Here is a 19,538-nt window from a genome sequence, read left to right as displayed (position 1 = left end):
CATAGGGGCTCAATACCGTGGAAAAAAATGCTTCAGTTTTGTCCCCATTCATTGTCAATGGGGACAAAACGTAACTGAACAGAACGGAATGCTCCAAAATACATTCCGTTCTATTTGGTTGCATTCCCATACCAGAGAGCAAACCACAGCATGTGGAGCAAGACGGATCCGTCATGCCCCTCAATGCAAGTCAATGGGGACGGTTTTCTCTGACACAATCTGACACAATAGAAAACGGATCTGTCCCCCATTGACTTTCAATGGAGTTCATGACAGATCCATCTTGGCTATATTAAAGATAATACAGCCGGATCCATTCATAACAGATGCAGATGGTTGTATTATCACCCTGCCGGATCCAGCAAAAACACTAGTATGAAAGTAGCCTTAAGGGTTGAGTGAGCTCTCCAAGGTAGGGTGCCATAAGTATAAACGGATTCTTCTGGTTAAAACAATATTCCTGGCAAGGCTACTGATTGCACGGGCTGGGTTTTTATCCAATGCTCCAACTATGAATACATGGTTAAATCTTGTTAGTAAGATAAAAAGCTATGAATATGTTTTATATAAACAAAGAAACTCAGAGGATAAATGGTTTAAGGTATGGGGAGAATAGAATTCCTAATTTTTCCAACTTAAATTTTTCCACTATGCCCGTTCCCTGTTTTCTTTTTTATAGGGGATGGGAGACACATCACAAATGGGTGGGAACTAGGGAGGGAATAGGGGGGGGGGGGGGGGGGTTCAGGGTATAGAAATTATAATTTTGATGTATTATTTTGTATAGAATTAATATTGCTTAATAGGAAAAAAAAATATATATATATATAAAAAGTAGCCTTAAGGGTTACCAGCTGGTTATATGACATAGACTCAAATTGGGTCTTTTTAAAGAGGACCTTTCACTGATCCTGATATGTGAACTAAGAATACAGACATGGAGAGCGGCGCCCGGGGATCTCACTGCACTTACTATTATCCCTGGGCGCCGCTCCGTTCTCCTGCTATGCCCTCCAGTATCTTCGATCACTAAGTTATAGTAGGCGGAGATTTCGTTCACTAAGTTATAGTAGGCGGAGTCTGCCCTTGTTCTGCTCTAGCGCTGGCCAATCGCAGCGCAGAGCTCACAGCCTGGGAGGTTATTTTCTCCCAGGCTGTGAGCTCTGCGATGCGATTGGCCAGCACCACAGCAGAACAAGGGCAGACTCCGCCTACTATAACTTAGTGACCGAAGATACCGGAGGGCATAGCAGGAGAACGGAGCGGCGCCCAGGGATAATAGTAAGTGCAGTGAGATCCCCGGGCGCCGCTCTACATGTCTGTATACTTAGTTCACAATGTCAGGATCGGTGAAAGGTCCTCTTTAAGGCTGGTTTCACACGGGCGTTGCGGATTGGGGCCGCATGCGTTCAGGGTGCGTTCAGTGAAACTCGCACCATTTTGCAAGCAAGTTCAGTCAGTTTTGTCTGCGATTGCGTTTAGTTGTTCAGTTTTTTCCGCGCGGGTGCAATGCGTTTTGATGCGTTTTTCACGCGCGTGATAAAAAACTGAATGTTTACAAACATCATCTCTTAGCAACCATCAGTGAAAAACGCATCGCACCCGCACTTGCTTGCAGATGCAATGCGTTATTCACGCAGCCCCATTCACTTCTATGGAGCCAGGGCTGCGTGAAAAACGCAGAATATAGAACATGCTGCGATTTTCACGCAACGCAGAACTGATGCGTGAAAAACAATGCTCATGTACACAGCCCCATTGAAATGAATGGGTCAGGATTCAGTCCGGGTGCAATGCGTTCACGTCACGCATTGCACCCGCGCGGAAATCACGCTCGTGTGAAAGGGACCTTAAGGTGAATCTATCTAGTGACCAATACTTTTTAAGATAGAACTCTGGAGAAAACATGAAGATTTAGGTGCAGAACCTGTGCCAAACACTTCTAACTTCACAGGCCACCACTACCTCTCCATGGAGTAGTGTCTTGATCTACCCTGCTCTTTGCTTTAAGAAATATTCCTGATATACTGTATACATAGTTGCCAACAGTCCCGAGTTTTGAGGGACTGACACTAATTTACAGAAACATTACCAGCAAATTTGGGCTGTTCAAGGTCAAAAATGGCTGGGGCTCATGGAAGCTCTACCCATAAGTGGACATTACTGGGTGGGTTTGGGGGTGTTCCCAGGGCAGAATTTGCCTATCCTAAATTTACTAACAACAATTTTGGTAAGTATGTGTATATGGTAGGAGGAGTATTTTTCCTGGAGCAGGACAAGCTCTCAGAGTTCCCATGGTAGACTTTTCAGAATGTATCCCACCACCCTTCATGCCTAAAATTCACCATGACAGTTGTCAGATGTAAAATCATTTCTCTAATTCCCCTTATTGCACTTTTCTCCACCAGTTTTAGAGTACTTATTTAGAAAAATAGTCCAAAGTCCATAAATTGCTCCTGCACTGGCACCCTAGGCTGCAGCCTACTCTGCCTACCCCTTGTTATCTCCCTTGTACTCATGCCACTTCTTGTGGGTGCCTTGCTGAGGAAGTAGATAGGAGGAATGTCAAGATATCTACATCCTTGACCAAGTACATAAAAAATTATTACATGGGTTAGGATCAGTCCTAAAGGTAACTGTATTTTCTGTTTTTAGCTACAGATACATTTTAAGTCATATTGGATGAATTTTTCTACTTGAATACTGGTCTGGGTGCTTTTTTTTTACACAAATAGTTCAGAAAAGAAAACAAGTCCTGTTTATAGGCTATCTTTTGATAGGAAAAGGAAGCATATTTGTGTTGGCGCAGAACACAGCGAGTCACATTGGTACCTGCGGAGTAGAGAAGGATTCTAGTGCTGGTATCTGGTTTGCTCAGCTGTAGCTGGTAAAGTGAGTCTCTGTCTGGACCTCCGCTGTTATTACAGCTGTCAGCTTCATTCCGCTTATTACACAAAAGGGCCGACTGCGGCTACGGCATGTGCACCCCGAGAGACGCATGAACAGAAATCATTTTCTGTTCTATTGACACATTTACAATATCATTTCCTTCTATGACTCAGTCTTGTTCATTTTTATTAAGGCTACTTTCACACTTGCGTTGTTAATTCCAGTATTGAGATCCGTCAGAGGCTATCAATAACGGAATTAAACTGATCCAATTTGATTGTGCACATCAGGATCCTCTGCCGGATCTCAATATTGGAAAACAACAATGCAAGTGTGAAAGTAGCCTAAAGGGAAAACCAGTTTCCAAGTAATCATACCACCATGTGGGGTAAGTGTACTGAAACATAGATTTTTTTATGAACTCTGGCCCTCCAATCCTGAAAAGGGCTTCTTTTTATGTATTTTTTAAGTAGGTATTTGGTGCACCATTGCTCCATCATTAATGCCACCCAGTCCTCCCCTTCTTATTTTATTATCAGTCTCTGAGATTTCAGAGTCAGTAGAGGTGACAAAGAGGACGCTGGGTGCACCGAAATGAATGACCCTGCTCACGGTGCACTGAAAACCTTATTTGCATAAATATTTAAAAAAAAAACATTTCTCATGATTTACAGGACCAGATTTCCCCAATAGAGGTATATTTATGTTTCAGGACACCTACCCTACATGGCAATATGCTTACTTTTAAACTAATTTTGGAGGTGACAGACTTCCTTTGAAGGACAAGTGTCCATTGTTCAAACACACACACACACATACACGTATACACACACATACATATACACACACACATATACACACACATACATATACACACACACAAATACATATATACACAAACACATACATATACACACACATACATATACACACACACATACATATACACACACACAAATACATATATACACACACACATACATATACAAACACATACATATACACACACATACATAGAGTGGGATGCGAAAGTTTGGGCAACCTTGTTAATCGCCATGATTTTCCTGTATAAATCGTTGGTTGTTATGATTAAAAAATGTCAGTTATATATATCATATAGGAGACACACACAGTGATATCTGAGAAGTGAAATGAAGTTTATTGGATTTACAGAAAGTGTGCTATAATTGTTTAAACAAAATTAGGCAGGTGCATAAATTTGGGCACTGTTGTTGTCATTTTATTGATTCCAAAACCTTTAGAACTAATTATTGGAACTCAAATTGGCTTGGTAAGCTCAGTGACCCCTGACCTACATACACAGGTGAATCCAATTATGAGAAAGAGTATTTAAGGGGGTCAATTGTAAGTTTCCCTCCTCTGTTAATTTTCTCTGAAGAGTAGCAACATGGGGGTCTCAAAACAACTCTCAAATGACCTGAAGACAAAGATTGTTCACTATCAGGTTTAGGGGAAGGACACAGAAAGCTGTCTCAGAGATTTCAGCTGTCTGTTTCCACAGTTAGGAACATATTGAGGAAATGGAAGACCACAGGCTCAGTTCAAGTTAAGGCTCGAAGTGGCAGACCAAGAAAAATCTCGGATAGACGGAAGCGACGAATGGTGAGAACAGTCAGAGTCAACCCACAGACCAGCACCAAAGACCTACAACATCATCTTGCTGCAGATGGAGTCACTGTGCATGGTTCAACCATTCGGCGCACTTTACACAAGGAGATGCTGTATGCGAGAGTGATGCAGAGGAAGCCTTTTCTCCACCCACAGCACAAAAAGTGCCGCTTGAGGTGGGCTAAAGCACATTTGGACAAGCCAGCTTGATTTTGGAATAAGGTGCTGTGGACTGATGAAACTAAAATTGAGTTATTTGGCCATAACAAGGGGCGTTATGCATGGAGGAAAAAGAACACAGCATTCGAAGAAAAACACCTGCTACCTACAGTAAAATATGGTGGTGGTTCCATCATGCTGTGGGGCTGTGTGGCCAGTGCAGGGACTGGGAATCTTGTCAAAGTTGAGGGACACATGGATTCCACTCAGTATCAGCAGATTCTGGAGACCAATGTCTAGGAATCAGTGACAAAGCTGAAGCTGCATCGGGGCTGGATCTTTCAACAAGACAACGACCCTAAACACTGCTCAAACTCCACTAAGGCATTTATGCAGAGGAACAAGTACAACATTTTGGAATGGCCATCTCAGTCCCCAGACCTGAATATAATTGAAAATCTGTGGTGTGACTTAAAGAGAGCTGTCCATGAAGCCATCAAACCTGAATGAACTAAAGATGTTTTGTAAAGAGGAATGGTCCAAAATACCTTCAACCAGAATCCAGACTCTCATTGGAACCTACAGGAAGCGTTTAGAGGCTGTAATTTCTGCAAAAGTAGGATCTACTAAATATTGATTTCATTTCTTTTTTGTGGTGCCCAAATTTATGCACCTGCCTAATTTTGTTTAAACAATTATAGCACACTTTCTGTAAATCCAATAAACTTCATTTCACTTCTCAAATATCACTGTGTGTGTCTCCTATATGATATATTTATCTGACATTTTTTATCGTAACATCCAACGATTTATACAGGAAAATCATAACGATTAGCAAGGTTGCCCAAACTTTCGCATCCCACTGTATACACACACATATACACACATACATATACACACACACACACATATACACACACACATACACACACACACTGAAATGATATACAGTTATCACCTATCAGTGTGCCAAAAAATGAGGTGTCACATTGAGTGCAGTTTTAAACTTTTTGAGGACCGTGTCACACATAGGGGGAGATTTATCAAAACTGGTGTAAAGTAGAACTGGTTTAGTTGCCAATAGCAACCAATCAGATTCCGCCTTTCATTTTCCAAAGGAGCACTAAAAATTGAAAGGCGGATTCTGATTGGTTGCTATGGGCAACTAAGCCAGTTCTACGTTACACCAGTTTTGATAAATCTCCCCCATAGTCTTTTTTGGTGTTCTTTAGGCATCATGCATTTTTTTGCTGCATCTTTTAGTTCCAGATGTTATGTGGAAGTCTATAGAAAATATTAAATGTAGGACAAAGAGACACTTTTGGAAGGGGGGGGGGGGGGTAGTGACTTTTTTGACACTTGAGAGGATTTTTTTGAGTCAATGGCATTTTTGAAAATCACAGCATTCTCTAAATGTGGTGTTTTCCCCTTCATTTTCTAGCATTTCTTTTCCATAGAAAGAAACCATTGGTTTATTGCCCCTGCTTGAAAAAACTCAAGGGCTAGTGTGTGTTACAGTTTTTAATAGCATTTTGGCACGGTGGTTTTTGTTTTTTCCAACGCATTTCTTACATACTGCTCTGCAGAAGAAGTGACATTAAGGGGGGTACATACTTTCCTATATAAAGCTGGACATGAAAACATCCATGGTCAGGGATTCCAAGCTATATAAAATTCCAGTTGGATCGAATAATCGACAAGGAAGTATGGTATATTACTAGCAAATGGGGTCTTAGAACCAATATTTTGCAGCAGATCCACAGTGAAATTTATAGCAGCAAAATGTAGCTGTCTATAGGTTCTGCCATTTTTTGCATCCATTTCTAGATATGATAAAAAATAGTTACCTACTGATGAAGAGTTGAATATAAAGTTTACCAATCCTGCCTGAATTAGTGGGCTTTATTTAATTAATTTTTTATTTTTGTCTTTTTATGCCTTTTTACCAAAATGGTAACTCCGGCAGACTGTTCCTCTGCCAGAAAGCTTTAACGCATATGTGAAAGAAGCCTTAGGCTGCTTTCACATGAGCTTGTTTCGGATCCATACCAGATCGGCATATACAGGATCACTGACAATCTTTGGGAGTTTTCATATGGTTGTATATCAGAAGACATTGCTCTGTCCCTGGTAATTGTTTTCAGTTGTAACTTTTCTCCATATTCATACTTACCAGTTGGTAAAATTGGGACATATAAGCCCCACCCCTGAGAATGCCCCCAAACCTGCTGAAAACACCCATTTTCGGGCAGGGATTGAGTTAGCCACTCACATTTCAGCGTGAATGTTGCCAGGACTGCCTCTGAACATCAGGGAACGTCCCAGCAAATTCGGGACAGTTGGCAGCTATGCATGTTTACAACATTTAGGGGAGGAAGATTTAGCAAAACTGATGTAAAGGAAAAGTGGCTTAGTTTCCCATAGCAACCAATCAGATTCTACCTTTTCTTTTCCAAAGGAGCTTTGAAAAATGAAAGGTGGAATATGATTGGTTGCTATGGGCAACTAAGACACTTTTCCTTTACATCAGTTTTGCTAAATCTTCCTCCCCTAAATGTTGTAAACATGCATAGCTGCCAACTGTCCCGAATTTGCTGGGACGTTCCCTGATGTTCAGAGGCAGTCCTGGCAACATTCACGCTGAAATGTGAGTGGCTAACTCAAACCCTGCCCGAAAATGGGTGTTTTCAGCAGGTTTACACCAGTTTTGATGAGTAATTTAGAAGATACTGGGCCTCATTTATCAAAACTTGCTTAGTTGCCCATAACAACCAATCAAAGCTCGTCTTTCATTTTTTCAAAGCCGTTTAGGAATTGAAAACTGAGCTCTGATTGGTTGCTATGGACAACTTAGCCAGTTTTACTATTAGGCAGTTTTGATAAATGAGGATTTTATGTTTGGGATGAGGTCATGATAAAATGAATATATAACTATGGTATCATAGTGCGGTGTCATGTGAGGGGATATCAGAAAATAATGGTTTAATCCTCGAAAAGTTACATATTGTTCCATAAGTCACTCAAAATAGTTTCTCATCAGGAAAGAAGTTACTCATAGGCTTGGTATCTGAAGGAAGTGTGCTCAATTAGTTATTAGACGGACTGTGCCAAAGACAACATTGTAATAAGCAATTTGATTATGCTTCCGTGGGCAAACATGGAAGTAATGGGCAATAAATGGCATTTATCAGTTATCCCTATTGATAATAGTAAAGGCCAAACTGAAAGGGGCAAATGGGCCCTCATCTATTAGAATGTGGAGCTGCCCTCACTCTGGAGGCCCCACTATGCTCATGCATTACAAGGACACTCCCTTGATTTTAATGGCCACTGTGTTCTGCTTAAAAGGGTTCTCCAAGAATGATTTAAATTGGCCGCCAGCAACCTGTCCTAGAATGTGAGGAGGACTGGTTGCCTCCACTTGTCTATGGGGGGGGGGGGGGGGGGGGGTGAGAGGGTGAGGCCTTACCATAGGTTACACTGTTCTACAATAGATAGTAATGATGTGTTCCTGCCTACGATACGCCATCATGGCTGAGCAGCCTGACAGGAATGCTCACCAATGTGTAGTATATGCAAGAGACAGAGCATAATGTGTGTAGTGAGGCCCTGTCCTCTAACCCCCTTAGGCAGCTCAGCAAGTGGTGGCAACCAGTCCTGCACACATTCTAGGACAGGTTACTGACAGCCATTTTAAATCATTTTGATATTGATGGCCTATCCTAAGGATAGGTCATCAATGTCAAATTAGCGGAGGGCCGACTGACGACATCCCCGCCAATCAGCTGTTAGAAGAGAAAGCGGTGTTCCTTGAGCACTTGGTCTTCTTCCTAGGCCAGTGACATCACCATACCTGGGTCCCATGGCCTAGGCACAATTCAGTCCCATTCAAGTCAATGGTTCTGAGTGGCGATACACAGCTGCTATACAATGGACGGCGCTGTTCTTGGTGGGCTGTGAGAAAGTTATAGCGCTCACCGGAGCTCCCCCTAAGGCTGGTCCTGGAGGACTACACGCTTGTTGTACAACCTTTCCTAATAGTTTTTAGAAGGATGCTACAGTGCAATGAATTTAGTAAATATTGAGGGGAAACTGTTTGCTTTAAAGAGGACCTTTCATGGGCCCAGACTTTATAAACTAAGTGTATGTAGGGCATACAGCGGGGCTCTAATAGCGCTTACAATTTTTCTGGGCGCCGCTCCGTTTCTCCCGCTGTGGCCCCCTGTATGCAAATTTTCGCATCGGAACAGGGAGGAGGAGACTGGCCTGTTTCTCAATGGGTGTCTCCTTCTCCCTGGCTGTGGGCTGTCCAATCACAGCGGAGAGCGTCACAGCCAGGGAGAAGGTAAGTTTTTTTTTCTTCCTGGCTGTGCGATTGGACAGCATACATCCAGGGAGAAGGAGACGCCCACTGAGAAACAGGCCAGTCTCCTCCTCCCTGTTCTGATGCAAAAATTAGCATACAGGGTGGGAGAATTTAACGGGCCCCAGCAGGCGAACGGAGCGGCGCCCAGAAAAAATAGTAAGCGCTATTAGATCCCCGCTGTATGCCCTACGTATCCTGATACTTAGTTTATAAAGTCTGGACCCATGAAAGGTCCTCTTTAAGCATTGCTCAATATTAAAAAAAATATTTACAAGGTGCCAGCTAAGTAAAAGAGGCGGCATTGTATCCTGGCATAAAGAGACTGATTATGCTGAGATTCACAGACAGCTTGGAGGCATATCTTCTGTCAGATTACAAATCACGACGGGCACCGCACGTGTGATATGCACAAACTCTGGAAGCCGTAGTTTGCCATCATGTGAATAACGCTATGAATATGAATGAAGAAACGAGAAGCTGTTGGAGACTCGTGATTTTAGTACTCCTACACAGAAACACGTTCTGACATGGGGCTACTTCAGACTCAAAGCAAAGCACTGAAATGTCCACACATTTTTTGTGACATTAGATAAAATACTTTTAAAAAATATATACAGCAGGGCCACATTTCTTAAAGGGGGTCTCCAGTTGTAATGTCACTGAGTGCGGGTTTCAGAGATGGGTTCCTAACAATCTCAAGTTTAATATTTCAGGAATTTTGTCATATTCAGTACAGAATCTGTATAAGAGAAGCACATATTCAGTATTCTGTGTTCTATTGATATGCCTTTAAATACAAATGGTTATGGATGAGCATGAGATAGGTAGGTAAATAAATATGCAGATATTTGGTAGATAGACAGATAGAGGGATAGACGGCTAGACAGGACAGACTGGCAGAAAGATAGATATGATAGATAGATATAGATAGATAGATAGATAGATAGATAGATAGATAGATAGATACAGTCAGGTCCATAAATACTTTAGAACTCATTGGACGGCACTTCACAGTGCAGATGGACAATGACCCAAAGCATACTGCAAAAGCAACCAAAGAGTTTTTAAGGGAAAGAAGTGGAATGTTATGCAATGGCCAAGTCAATCGCCGGATCCTGAATCCAATTTAGCATGGATTTCACTTGCTGAAGACAAAACTGAAGGGAAAATGCCCCAAGAACAAGCAGGAACTGTCTTCAGTTGCAGTAGAGGCCTAGCAGAGCATCACCAGGGATGAAACCCAGCGTCTGGTGATGTCTATGCGTTCCAGACTTCAGGCTGTAATTGACTGCAAAGGATTTGCAACCAAGTATTAAAAAATGAAAGTTTGATTTTTGATTATTATTCTGTCCCATTACTTTTGGTCCCTTAACAAGTGCGAGGCACATATGCAAACTGTTGTAATTCCTGCACCGTTCACCTGATTTGGATGTAAATACCCTCAAATTAAAGCTGACAGTCTGCAGTTAAAGCACATCTTGTTTGTTTCATTTCAAATCCATTGTGGTGGTGTATAGAGCCAAAAATGTTAGAATTGTGTCGATGTCCCAATATTTACAGACCTGACTGTAGATAGATGCGGTAGACAGACAGATATAGATAGATACGGTAGATAGACAGATATAGATAGATATGGTAGATTAGATAGATATAGATAGATACGGTAGATTAGATAGCTATACAGTAGATAGATACAGTAGATAGATTTTTGTACCAAAATTTGTAAACAGAAACACATATGGAAGGCATTGAACTTGAGCCATCATTACCTCTGTCTAGTAGAGATACTTATTTCTATAAATTATTGGTGTTATGATTCTTCTTTGGATTTATATTTCTATGTTATGTCTCTGCAGCTTCCAACAATTCTAGACGGCAGTTCCCGAGGGATTGATCTCAGATTTTGGGGAAAAGTTATCTCTAATATGTCAGACTCACTGAGAGAGGTATGTGCTCTACCTATTTTTAACTGTTTTCTGATTATTTCACAGTTGTACATCGTCTTCTGCTGGGTTGATTGTAGTAGTTTAGGCAATCTGACCTACACTGCTGCCTTCTTTTATTACCCAGGAAGTGGACATTTATTTATTTTGTGTATCAGATTATTACAAATATATACCATTTGTATCACTCCTATTAAAGCCCTTACACTATATCTACTATTACTATTGTTCCTTTCACTGTAGTTGTCACAGAAAGAAAGTATCCAGGATCTTCTGTGGGTTCTGCAGCCTCTTGTACAAGAAGGAGGACCGTCCACCTTTACACAGCTCATGAGTTCTCTTTCAAACTTGTTTTGTGGTTATCCGGAAGGTGGTGGTTCTAGAGTGTTCTCCTTTAACTGGTATGAAGATAATAACTACAAGGCTTTCCTGGGAGTCAACTCAACCAAGAAAGAATCATATTACTTATATGACAAGACAACCAGTAGGTGCTCGTATAGATTTATACAGTAACTGATATGTTTCTAACTTTCCCAATAATTTAAAAATCTCGGATGAATGAAGAAAGTACCCTGCCACATGCAGTGGCTGGGTTTAGGGTGGCCCCAACGCTACACTGGGTCCCCCGGACACCGTTGAGGTGTCACCACTCACCACGCATTGCTGCTCAGTGGAAGGGATGGTAAGGTGTGGTGCACCCCAATGGGAAATAAATCCAGAGAGTCAGGGTCTGCAGTAAACCAGTGTGCTTTTTTACTGGAGGAATTAAGGTGCAAAACAATACAGGCGAAGCATAGGCCTGGCTTCTCCAATCTCCTCCCTGGTGGAAAAAGGGTTTGATGCTGAGGAAAGGTATGAGCTAGCTGTCCCTCTTTCTCTTCAGAAGGCTGGTACCCTGGTCAAAGGCTGGAGGCCCACTGTCTGTAGCTCAGTAGTCCGGATGGCTCCTTGGTCACAGGGCTGGCGACCCATGATTTGTTTTCTCAGCGTCCCCATCTCAGCAGAGTCTTCCCCTCCAAGCACTGATCTCTAAATACAGAACACTGGGGGCTATGACTGCTCTCCATATATACAATTTCTAGCTGAACTAGAACCTTCTAGTGGGAGGAGTGGAGTGGATTAGTTCAGCACAAACAGATACTTTGTTACACTTTCTGTCTCTCATAGACTTACATTACAGCTTCAGTGATACCAATGGCAATGACACAGCAGTGTTTCCAGACACAAACATGGTTTCAGACATAACAACATAGCTAAAACCAGACATTGAAAAGGTCAGACTTTCTGCTCTTGGTGGTAAACAAGTCTGGCGTTTTCCCTCCAAAACATGTTTTTCTTTAATTCTTATGGTAGCTGTGGAAAATTACCAGCTTCTCAGTCAAAGTCCCAAAAGTCTCTCAGTATTCATTAACCCATTCCACAGAGCCTAGCAAATACAGTGCAAATTAACAGGATATATATCACAACATATAAAATGTAGTCACATAGTATTAAACAGTGCAACTTAACCCTTTCTACTAAAATAAAAAAATTTAATAAAGTAAGAAGTTTCTAATAATATAAGTTTATAATTAATATAATACCCGGCGGTGGCTGCGTCCTTTCTGCTTCCCATACGTCTTAATGGAAGGCAGAATTGAGGATCACAGAACAGTGGCTTATACCCGCGCCAAGAAAGGAGATGTTCCTATTAACCACTGTCCCACGATCCTCAGTGCTGCCTGCCCATTGAGATGTAATGGAGGCAGAAAGGACATGACCGCCGACAGTTTTTCAGCAGATTCCGGTGCGGCTGTCCTTACCAAATTTTTGAACGTCCCCAAAAGAAATTCAGAATAGGCCGTCATTCTCAGATTGGTGGGGTTCTGACTCCCAGCACCCAGCAAATTAGTTGTTGGAAGTGGTCGCGGTGCTTGTACAAGCAAAGCAACCTCTTCAGTATTTATCTACACACAGTCTACATAGTAGCAATGCTGCAAGGTAATTACAGCTTTGTCCTGTTCACTTGAATGGGATACAGCTGTAATTACTTTACACCATCAGGAATTCGTGTAACATGGATGTATTACTATGGAAGAACCCAGTGGTAATAACCGTTTCTGATTCCAACTCACACAACCGCTGTACTAAATGAAGATCTCTACAGAATATACTGAAAAATAATACTACATGCCCACTAACGGCCAATATATTTGTTTTTGATAGTTACAGTGTATACTTAGTTTGGTATAACTGCAAAATATATTAATATCTACCATGTTTAAATCAACAGCACCATTTTGTAATGCCCTGATGCAAAGTATGGAGTCCAACCCTGCAACCAAAATAGCTTGGAGCGCAATGAAGCCTTTGCTCATGGGGAAAATACTTTACACTCCCGATGCTCCAGCCATTCGAGAAATTCTAAAGAACGTAAGGCATTTTTTGTTGCTATAATGTAGATCAAACCAATTCAGTCCTATGGGCTTCATAGTTGAATGTCTAATGTTTGCAGTCTGCCATAACTAGTCACTAAGTTTTAGCTGTGCTTACGGTTCCTATTCAATGTGTCCAAGATCTTGAAAATCATGACAAGTTGAATGGGTTTTCCAGGCTCCTGATATTAATCAATTATCCTCAGGATAGGTAATTAATATCTGATCGGTGAAGGTCCATCTCCCAGCACCCCCACGATAAGATGTTCCCTGTAGCCTCTGGCGCTGGATCTAGCACTTGAAGCAAGCAGCAAGCACAGTGCCATTCAAGGTGTAGTGGCCGTGCAGGGTTATTGCAGCTCAGTTACCACTGAAGTGAATGGAAGCTGATCTGCAGTACCTGGTACGGCCACTACATTCTGAACTGAGCTGCACTTCCTGCCCCAATCAAAGTGCTAATTCTAGTGCCGGAGGTTGCAGGGAACAACTGATCAGTGAGGGTGTGGGATGTCGGGCCCCAACTGATCGGATATTGATGACCTATCCTGAGAACAGGTCATTAAAATAAAAAATATGGAAAACCCCTTTAAGTAGAAAACTACTGTATATTAGAAAAGTGCAGTCAAGTCACCCTGTGCTGTACGCAGGGCCATCTTTAATATTGATTGGACCCTGGGCAAGAATTTACTTGGGCCCCCTGGATACCGCCTTCCAACACCCTAGCATGCAGTCACGCCCTCCAGGTTGTGCAAGCACCTCGGGTGGCCGTCTGATGAGTGGCCACTAGTGGTGTTCCTTGGCAGTAATGTAGATACTGCCTTTTTTCTGAAAAGGCAGTGTTTACAGTAAAAAGCTTGCAGAGACATGCTATAGACACCAGAGCTACTACGATTAGCTGTTGTGGTTCTGGTGACTAAAGTGTCCCTTAATATAGAGGGGGAAAAAATCAGCACAAAAGTATCAAATAAAATGGTTGTATCATTATTCAAAAAATTTATAAAAAGCACATCTTCTGACACAAATATATAGTATTTTGCAGATGACTTTTTTTTTTTCTTTCAATGTGCAGATAGTACTGTACTACTAACCCCTCCATCCACCCCTGCCTCCCCCTTCTCCAACCACCCAGCACCCCAACTCACATAAGACATATAATATATAAATTCCCCCCCCCTCCTATGTATATATTACATTTTTTGCCCCCTCTGTATATATATATCATATATATACAGAGGGGGTAAAATGGTATATATACAGAGGGGGGAAAATGGATATATAATTTATTCATATCCCCCCCCCCCCTCTGTATATATTAAATTTTTTGCCCCCAAGGCGACTGTATATATTTGTTTGCCACTTTTTTTTGATGATTTTGTCCCCGGGTCTGGACCCCTATGAAGGATTTGCTTTTGCTGGCAGTGCCGTGCCCTCCTGCCCTCATACAGCCGGCCGCAGCCAGCACTGCCGCACCACTGATCCTCACCTCACCTCAGATCCCTCCCCCCCGGGATGAAGCAGGAACAGTGTGTCAGGGCAGTGCTCAGTACTAAGTTGGGGGCTGCGGCGGGCTTCAGTTAGGTGGCGCACAAATTGATATCCAGATACCCTCCCAGTCCCAGCCTTGATCCCATGAGACCTTGGGTCTCGCGATGACAAGATAAGGAATATAATTCAGCGCAGCCGCACTTCAAATACAGGAAGGGTCCGGCCGCCGCACTTAAAAAATAAAATAAAACCACTGGAGCTGCCCGTTAAAGACGGCCCTGGCTGTACGTATGTCAATAATGTGAGGTATTCTGACCAGCATTGTAAATTAACAATGAATTATTCAGCTGTATTGGAAGCCTATTTTCCATAGGATAAATTTCAATAGTTAGAGATACACAGCATATGGCTACATGCACACGTATGGCCCCTTTCACACGGGCGAGTTTTCCGCATTGCACCCACACTGAATCTGGACCCATTAATTTCTATGGGGCTGTGCACATGAGCGGTGATTTTCACGCATCACTTGTGCGTTGCGTGAAAATCGCAGCATGCTTCTCTTTGTGCATTTTTCATGTAACGCAGGCCCCATAGAAATGAATGGGGTTGCGTGAAAATCGCAAGCATCCGCAAGTGCGAATGCCGTGCGATTTTCACGCATGGTTGCTAGGTGACGATCGGGATGGAGACCCGATCATTATTATTTTCCCTTATAACATGGTTATAATGGAAAATAATAGCATTCTGAATACAGAATGCATAGCACAATAGGGCTGGAGGGGTTAAAAAACATAAAAATAAAAATTTAACTCCCCTTAATACACTTGTTCGCGCAGCCGGCATCTCTTCTGTCTTCATCTGTGAGCAATAGGACCTTTGATGACGTCACTGTGTTCATCACATGGTCCGTCACATGATCCATCACCATAGTGATGGATCATGTGACGGACCATGTGATGAGTGTAGTGACGTCATCAAAGGTCCTATTCCTCACAGAACAAGACAGAAGAGATGAGTTAAAAAAATAAAATGTTTAACCCCTCCAGCGCTATTGTACTATGCAGTCTGTATTCAGAATGCTATTATTTTCCCTTATAACCATGTTATAACCCTTATAACCATCTACACTACAACTAACCCAAACCTGAACTTCTGTGAAGAAGTTCGGGTCTGGGTACCACAGTCAGTTTTTTATCACGCGCGTGCGAAACACATTGCCCCCGCGCAATAAAAACTGAACATCGGAACGCAATCGCAGTCAAAACTGACTGCAATTGCGTTTCTACTCGCGCGGGTTTGCTGCAATGCACCGGGACGCATCCGGACCTAATCCGGACACGCTCGTCTGCAAAGGGGCCTATGTGTTTTTCTGTCTGCAAATTGCGGATCCGCAAAAAAACGGATGACGTTCCGTATGGCATCCGTTTTTTTTTGTGGATCCGTTTTTTTTGCGGATCCATTGTAATAATGCCTATCCTTGTCCGCAGTGTACTGTCTGCATTTTTTGCGTACCCATTGAAGTGAATAGGTCCGCATCCTATGCGCAAAAAAAACGGAACGGACACGGAAACAAAATACGGTCGTGTGCATGAGGCCTATCATGTGAATCTAAAGATATGCACAGAGCTTGTTGTCTTGTCTTTCAGGCTAATACTACCTTTGAGCAGCTTGAGCGCTTGAGACAAATGGGCAAATCCTGGGAAGAAGTAGGACCTCAGGTCTGGCACTTCATGCAAAACAGTGTGCAGATGAGCGTCATCCGGGTAGGTTGATACTGGATTCACAATATTAGCTATTCGTGGCTACAAAATTCAGATATATAGAACTTTCGGGAGGTTATTAATATTACAAATATATCAGTAAAATATTCCTCAGTGCTAAACAGAAGGAATGCGCTCATGTAAACTTGCAATTGAAATCAGGATCCTTAACCACTTCAGCCCCGCTAGCTAAAACCCCCTTCATGACCAGGCCACTTTTTACACTTCTGCACTACACTACTTTCACCGTTTATCGCTCGGTCATGCAACTTACCACCCAAATGAATTTTACCTCCTTTTCTTCTCACTAATAGAGCTTTCATTTGGTGGTATTTCATTGCTGCTGACATTTTTACTTTTTTTGTTATTAATCAAAATGTAACGATTTTTTGAAAAAAAATGACATTTTTCACTTTCAGCTGTAAAATTTTGCAAAAAAAACGACATCCATATATAAATTTTTCGCTAAATTTATTGTTCTACATGTCGTTGATAAAAAAAAAATGTTTGGGCAAAAAAAAAAAATGGTTTGGGTAAAAGTTATAGCGTTTACAAACTATGGTACAAAAATGTGAATTTCCGCTTTTTGAAGCAGCTCTGACTTTCTGAGCACCTGTCATGTTTCCTGAGGTTCTACAATGCCCAGACAGTAGAAAAACCCCACAAATGACCCCATTTCGGAAAGTAGGCACCCTAAGGTATTCGCTGATGGGCATAGTGAGTTCATAGAACTTTTTATTTTTTGTCACAAGTTAGCGGAAAATGATGATTTTTATTTTATTTTTTTCTTACAAAGTCTCATATTCCACTAACTTGCGACAAAAAATAAAAAATTCTAGGAACTCGCCATGCCCCTCACAGAATACCTTGGGTGTCTTCTTTCCAAAATGGGGTCACTTGTGGGGTAGTTATACTGCCCTGGCAATTTAGGGGCCCAAATGTGTGAGAAGTACTTTGCAATCAAAATGTGTAAAAAATGGCCTGCGAAATCCGAAAGGTGCACTTTGGAATATGTGCCCCTTTGCCCACCTTGGCTGCAAAAAAGTGTCACACATCTGGTATCGCTGTACTCAGGAGAAGTTGGGGAATGTGTTTTGGGGTGTCATTTTACATATACCCATGCTGGGTGAGAGAAATATCTTGGCAAAAGACAACTTTTCCAATTTGTTTATACAAAGTTGGCATTTGACCAAGATATTTTTCTCACCCAGCATGGATATATGTAAAATGACACACCAAAACACATTCCCCAACTTCTCCTGAGTACGGCGATACCAGACGTGTGACACTTTTTTGCAGCCAAGGTGGGCAAAGGGGCACATATTCCAAAGTGCATCTTTCGGATTTCGCAGGCCATTTTTTACACATTTTGATTGCAAAGTACTTCTTACACATTTGGGCCCCTAAATTGCCAGGGCAGTATAACTACGCCACAAGTGACCCCATTTTGGAAAGAAGACACCCCAAGGTATTCCGTGAGGGGCACGGCGAGTTCCTAGAATTTTTTATTTTTTGTCGCAAGTTAGTGGAATATGAGACTTTGTAAGGAAAAAAGGAAAAAAAAGAAAAATCATCATTTTCCGCTAACTTGTGACAAAAAATAAAAAATTCTAGGAACTCGCCATGACCCTCACGGAATACCTTGGGGTGTCTTCTTTCCAAAATGGGGTGACTTGTGGCGTAGTTATACTGCCCTGGCAATTTAGGGGACCTAATGTGTGAGAAGTACCTTGCAATCAAAATGTGTAAAAAATGGCCTGTGAAATCCGAAAGGTGCTCTTTGGAATGTGTGCCCCTTTGCCCACCTTGGCTGCAAAAAAGTGTCACACATCTGGTATCGCCGTACTCAGGAGAAGTTGGGGAATGTGTTATGGGGTGTCATTTTACATATACCCATGCTGGGTGAGAGAAATATCTTGGCAAAAGACAACTTTTCCCATTTTTTTATACAAAGTTGGCATTTGACCAAGATATTTTTCTCACCCAGCATGGGTATATGTAAAATGACACCCCAAAACACATTCCCCAACTTCTCCTGAGTACGGCGATACCAGATGTGTGACACTTTTTTGCAGCCTAGATGCGCAAAGGTGCCCAAATTCCTTTTAGGAGGGCATTTTTAGACATTTGGATCCCAGACTTCTTCTCACACTTTCGGGCCCCTAAAAAGCCAGGGCAGTATAAATACCCCACATGTGACCCCACTTTGGAAAAAAGACACCCCGAGGTATTCAATGAGGGGCCTGGCGAGTTCATAGAATTTTTATTTTTTTGCATAAGTTAGCGGAAATTGATTTTTTTTTGTTTTTTTCTCACAAAGTCTCACTTTCCGCTAACTTAGGACAAAAATTTCAATCTTTCATGGACTCAATATGCCCCTCACGGAATACCTTGGGGTGTCTTCTTTCCAAAATGGGGTCACATGTGGGGTATTTATACTGCCCTGGCTTTTTAGGGGCCCTAAAGCGTGAGAAGAAGTCTGGAATATAAATGTCTAAAAATGTTTACACATTTGGATTCCGTGAGGGGTATGGCGAGTTCATGTGAGATTTTATTTTTTGACACAAGTTAGTGGAATATGAGACTTTGTAAGAAAAAACAAACAAAAAAAATATATATTTCCGCTAACTTGGGCCAAAAAAAATGTCTGAATGGAGCCTTACAGGGGGTGATCAATGACAGGGGGGTGATCAATGACAGGGGGGTGATCACCCATATACACTCCCTGATCACCCCCCTGTCATTGATCACCCCCCTGGTAAGGCTCCATTCAGACGTCCGTATGATTTTTACGGATCCATGGATCGGATCCGCAAAACACATGCGGACGTCTGAATGGAGCCTTACAGGGGGGTGATCAATGACAGGGGGGTGATCACCCATATAGACT

The 19,538-nt window shown here is 42.0% G+C and overlaps 1 protein-coding gene across 1 annotated transcript in view; it reads left to right on the top strand.

Annotated features, from left to right (window-relative positions):
* The window catches only part of ABCA4 (ATP binding cassette subfamily A member 4), a 187,876-nt gene that overhangs the window by 42,981 nt on the left and 125,357 nt on the right, over positions 1 to 19,538 (top strand). The window contains 4 exon segments of the mRNA XM_044302440.1: positions 10,900 to 10,989; positions 11,230 to 11,470; positions 13,259 to 13,398; positions 16,535 to 16,651. Of these exon segments, the coding sequence (XP_044158375.1) occupies positions 10,900 to 10,989; positions 11,230 to 11,470; positions 13,259 to 13,398; positions 16,535 to 16,651 (588 nt within the window).

The sequence above is a fragment of the Bufo gargarizans genome, chromosome 7, assembly GCF_014858855.1.
Source record: "Bufo gargarizans isolate SCDJY-AF-19 chromosome 7, ASM1485885v1, whole genome shotgun sequence".
NCBI classification, from domain to species: Eukaryota; Metazoa; Chordata; class Amphibia; order Anura; family Bufonidae; genus Bufo; species Bufo gargarizans.
The sequence above is the reverse complement of the archived record's forward strand: the minus strand, read 5'-3'. Positions and strand labels throughout refer to the sequence as shown.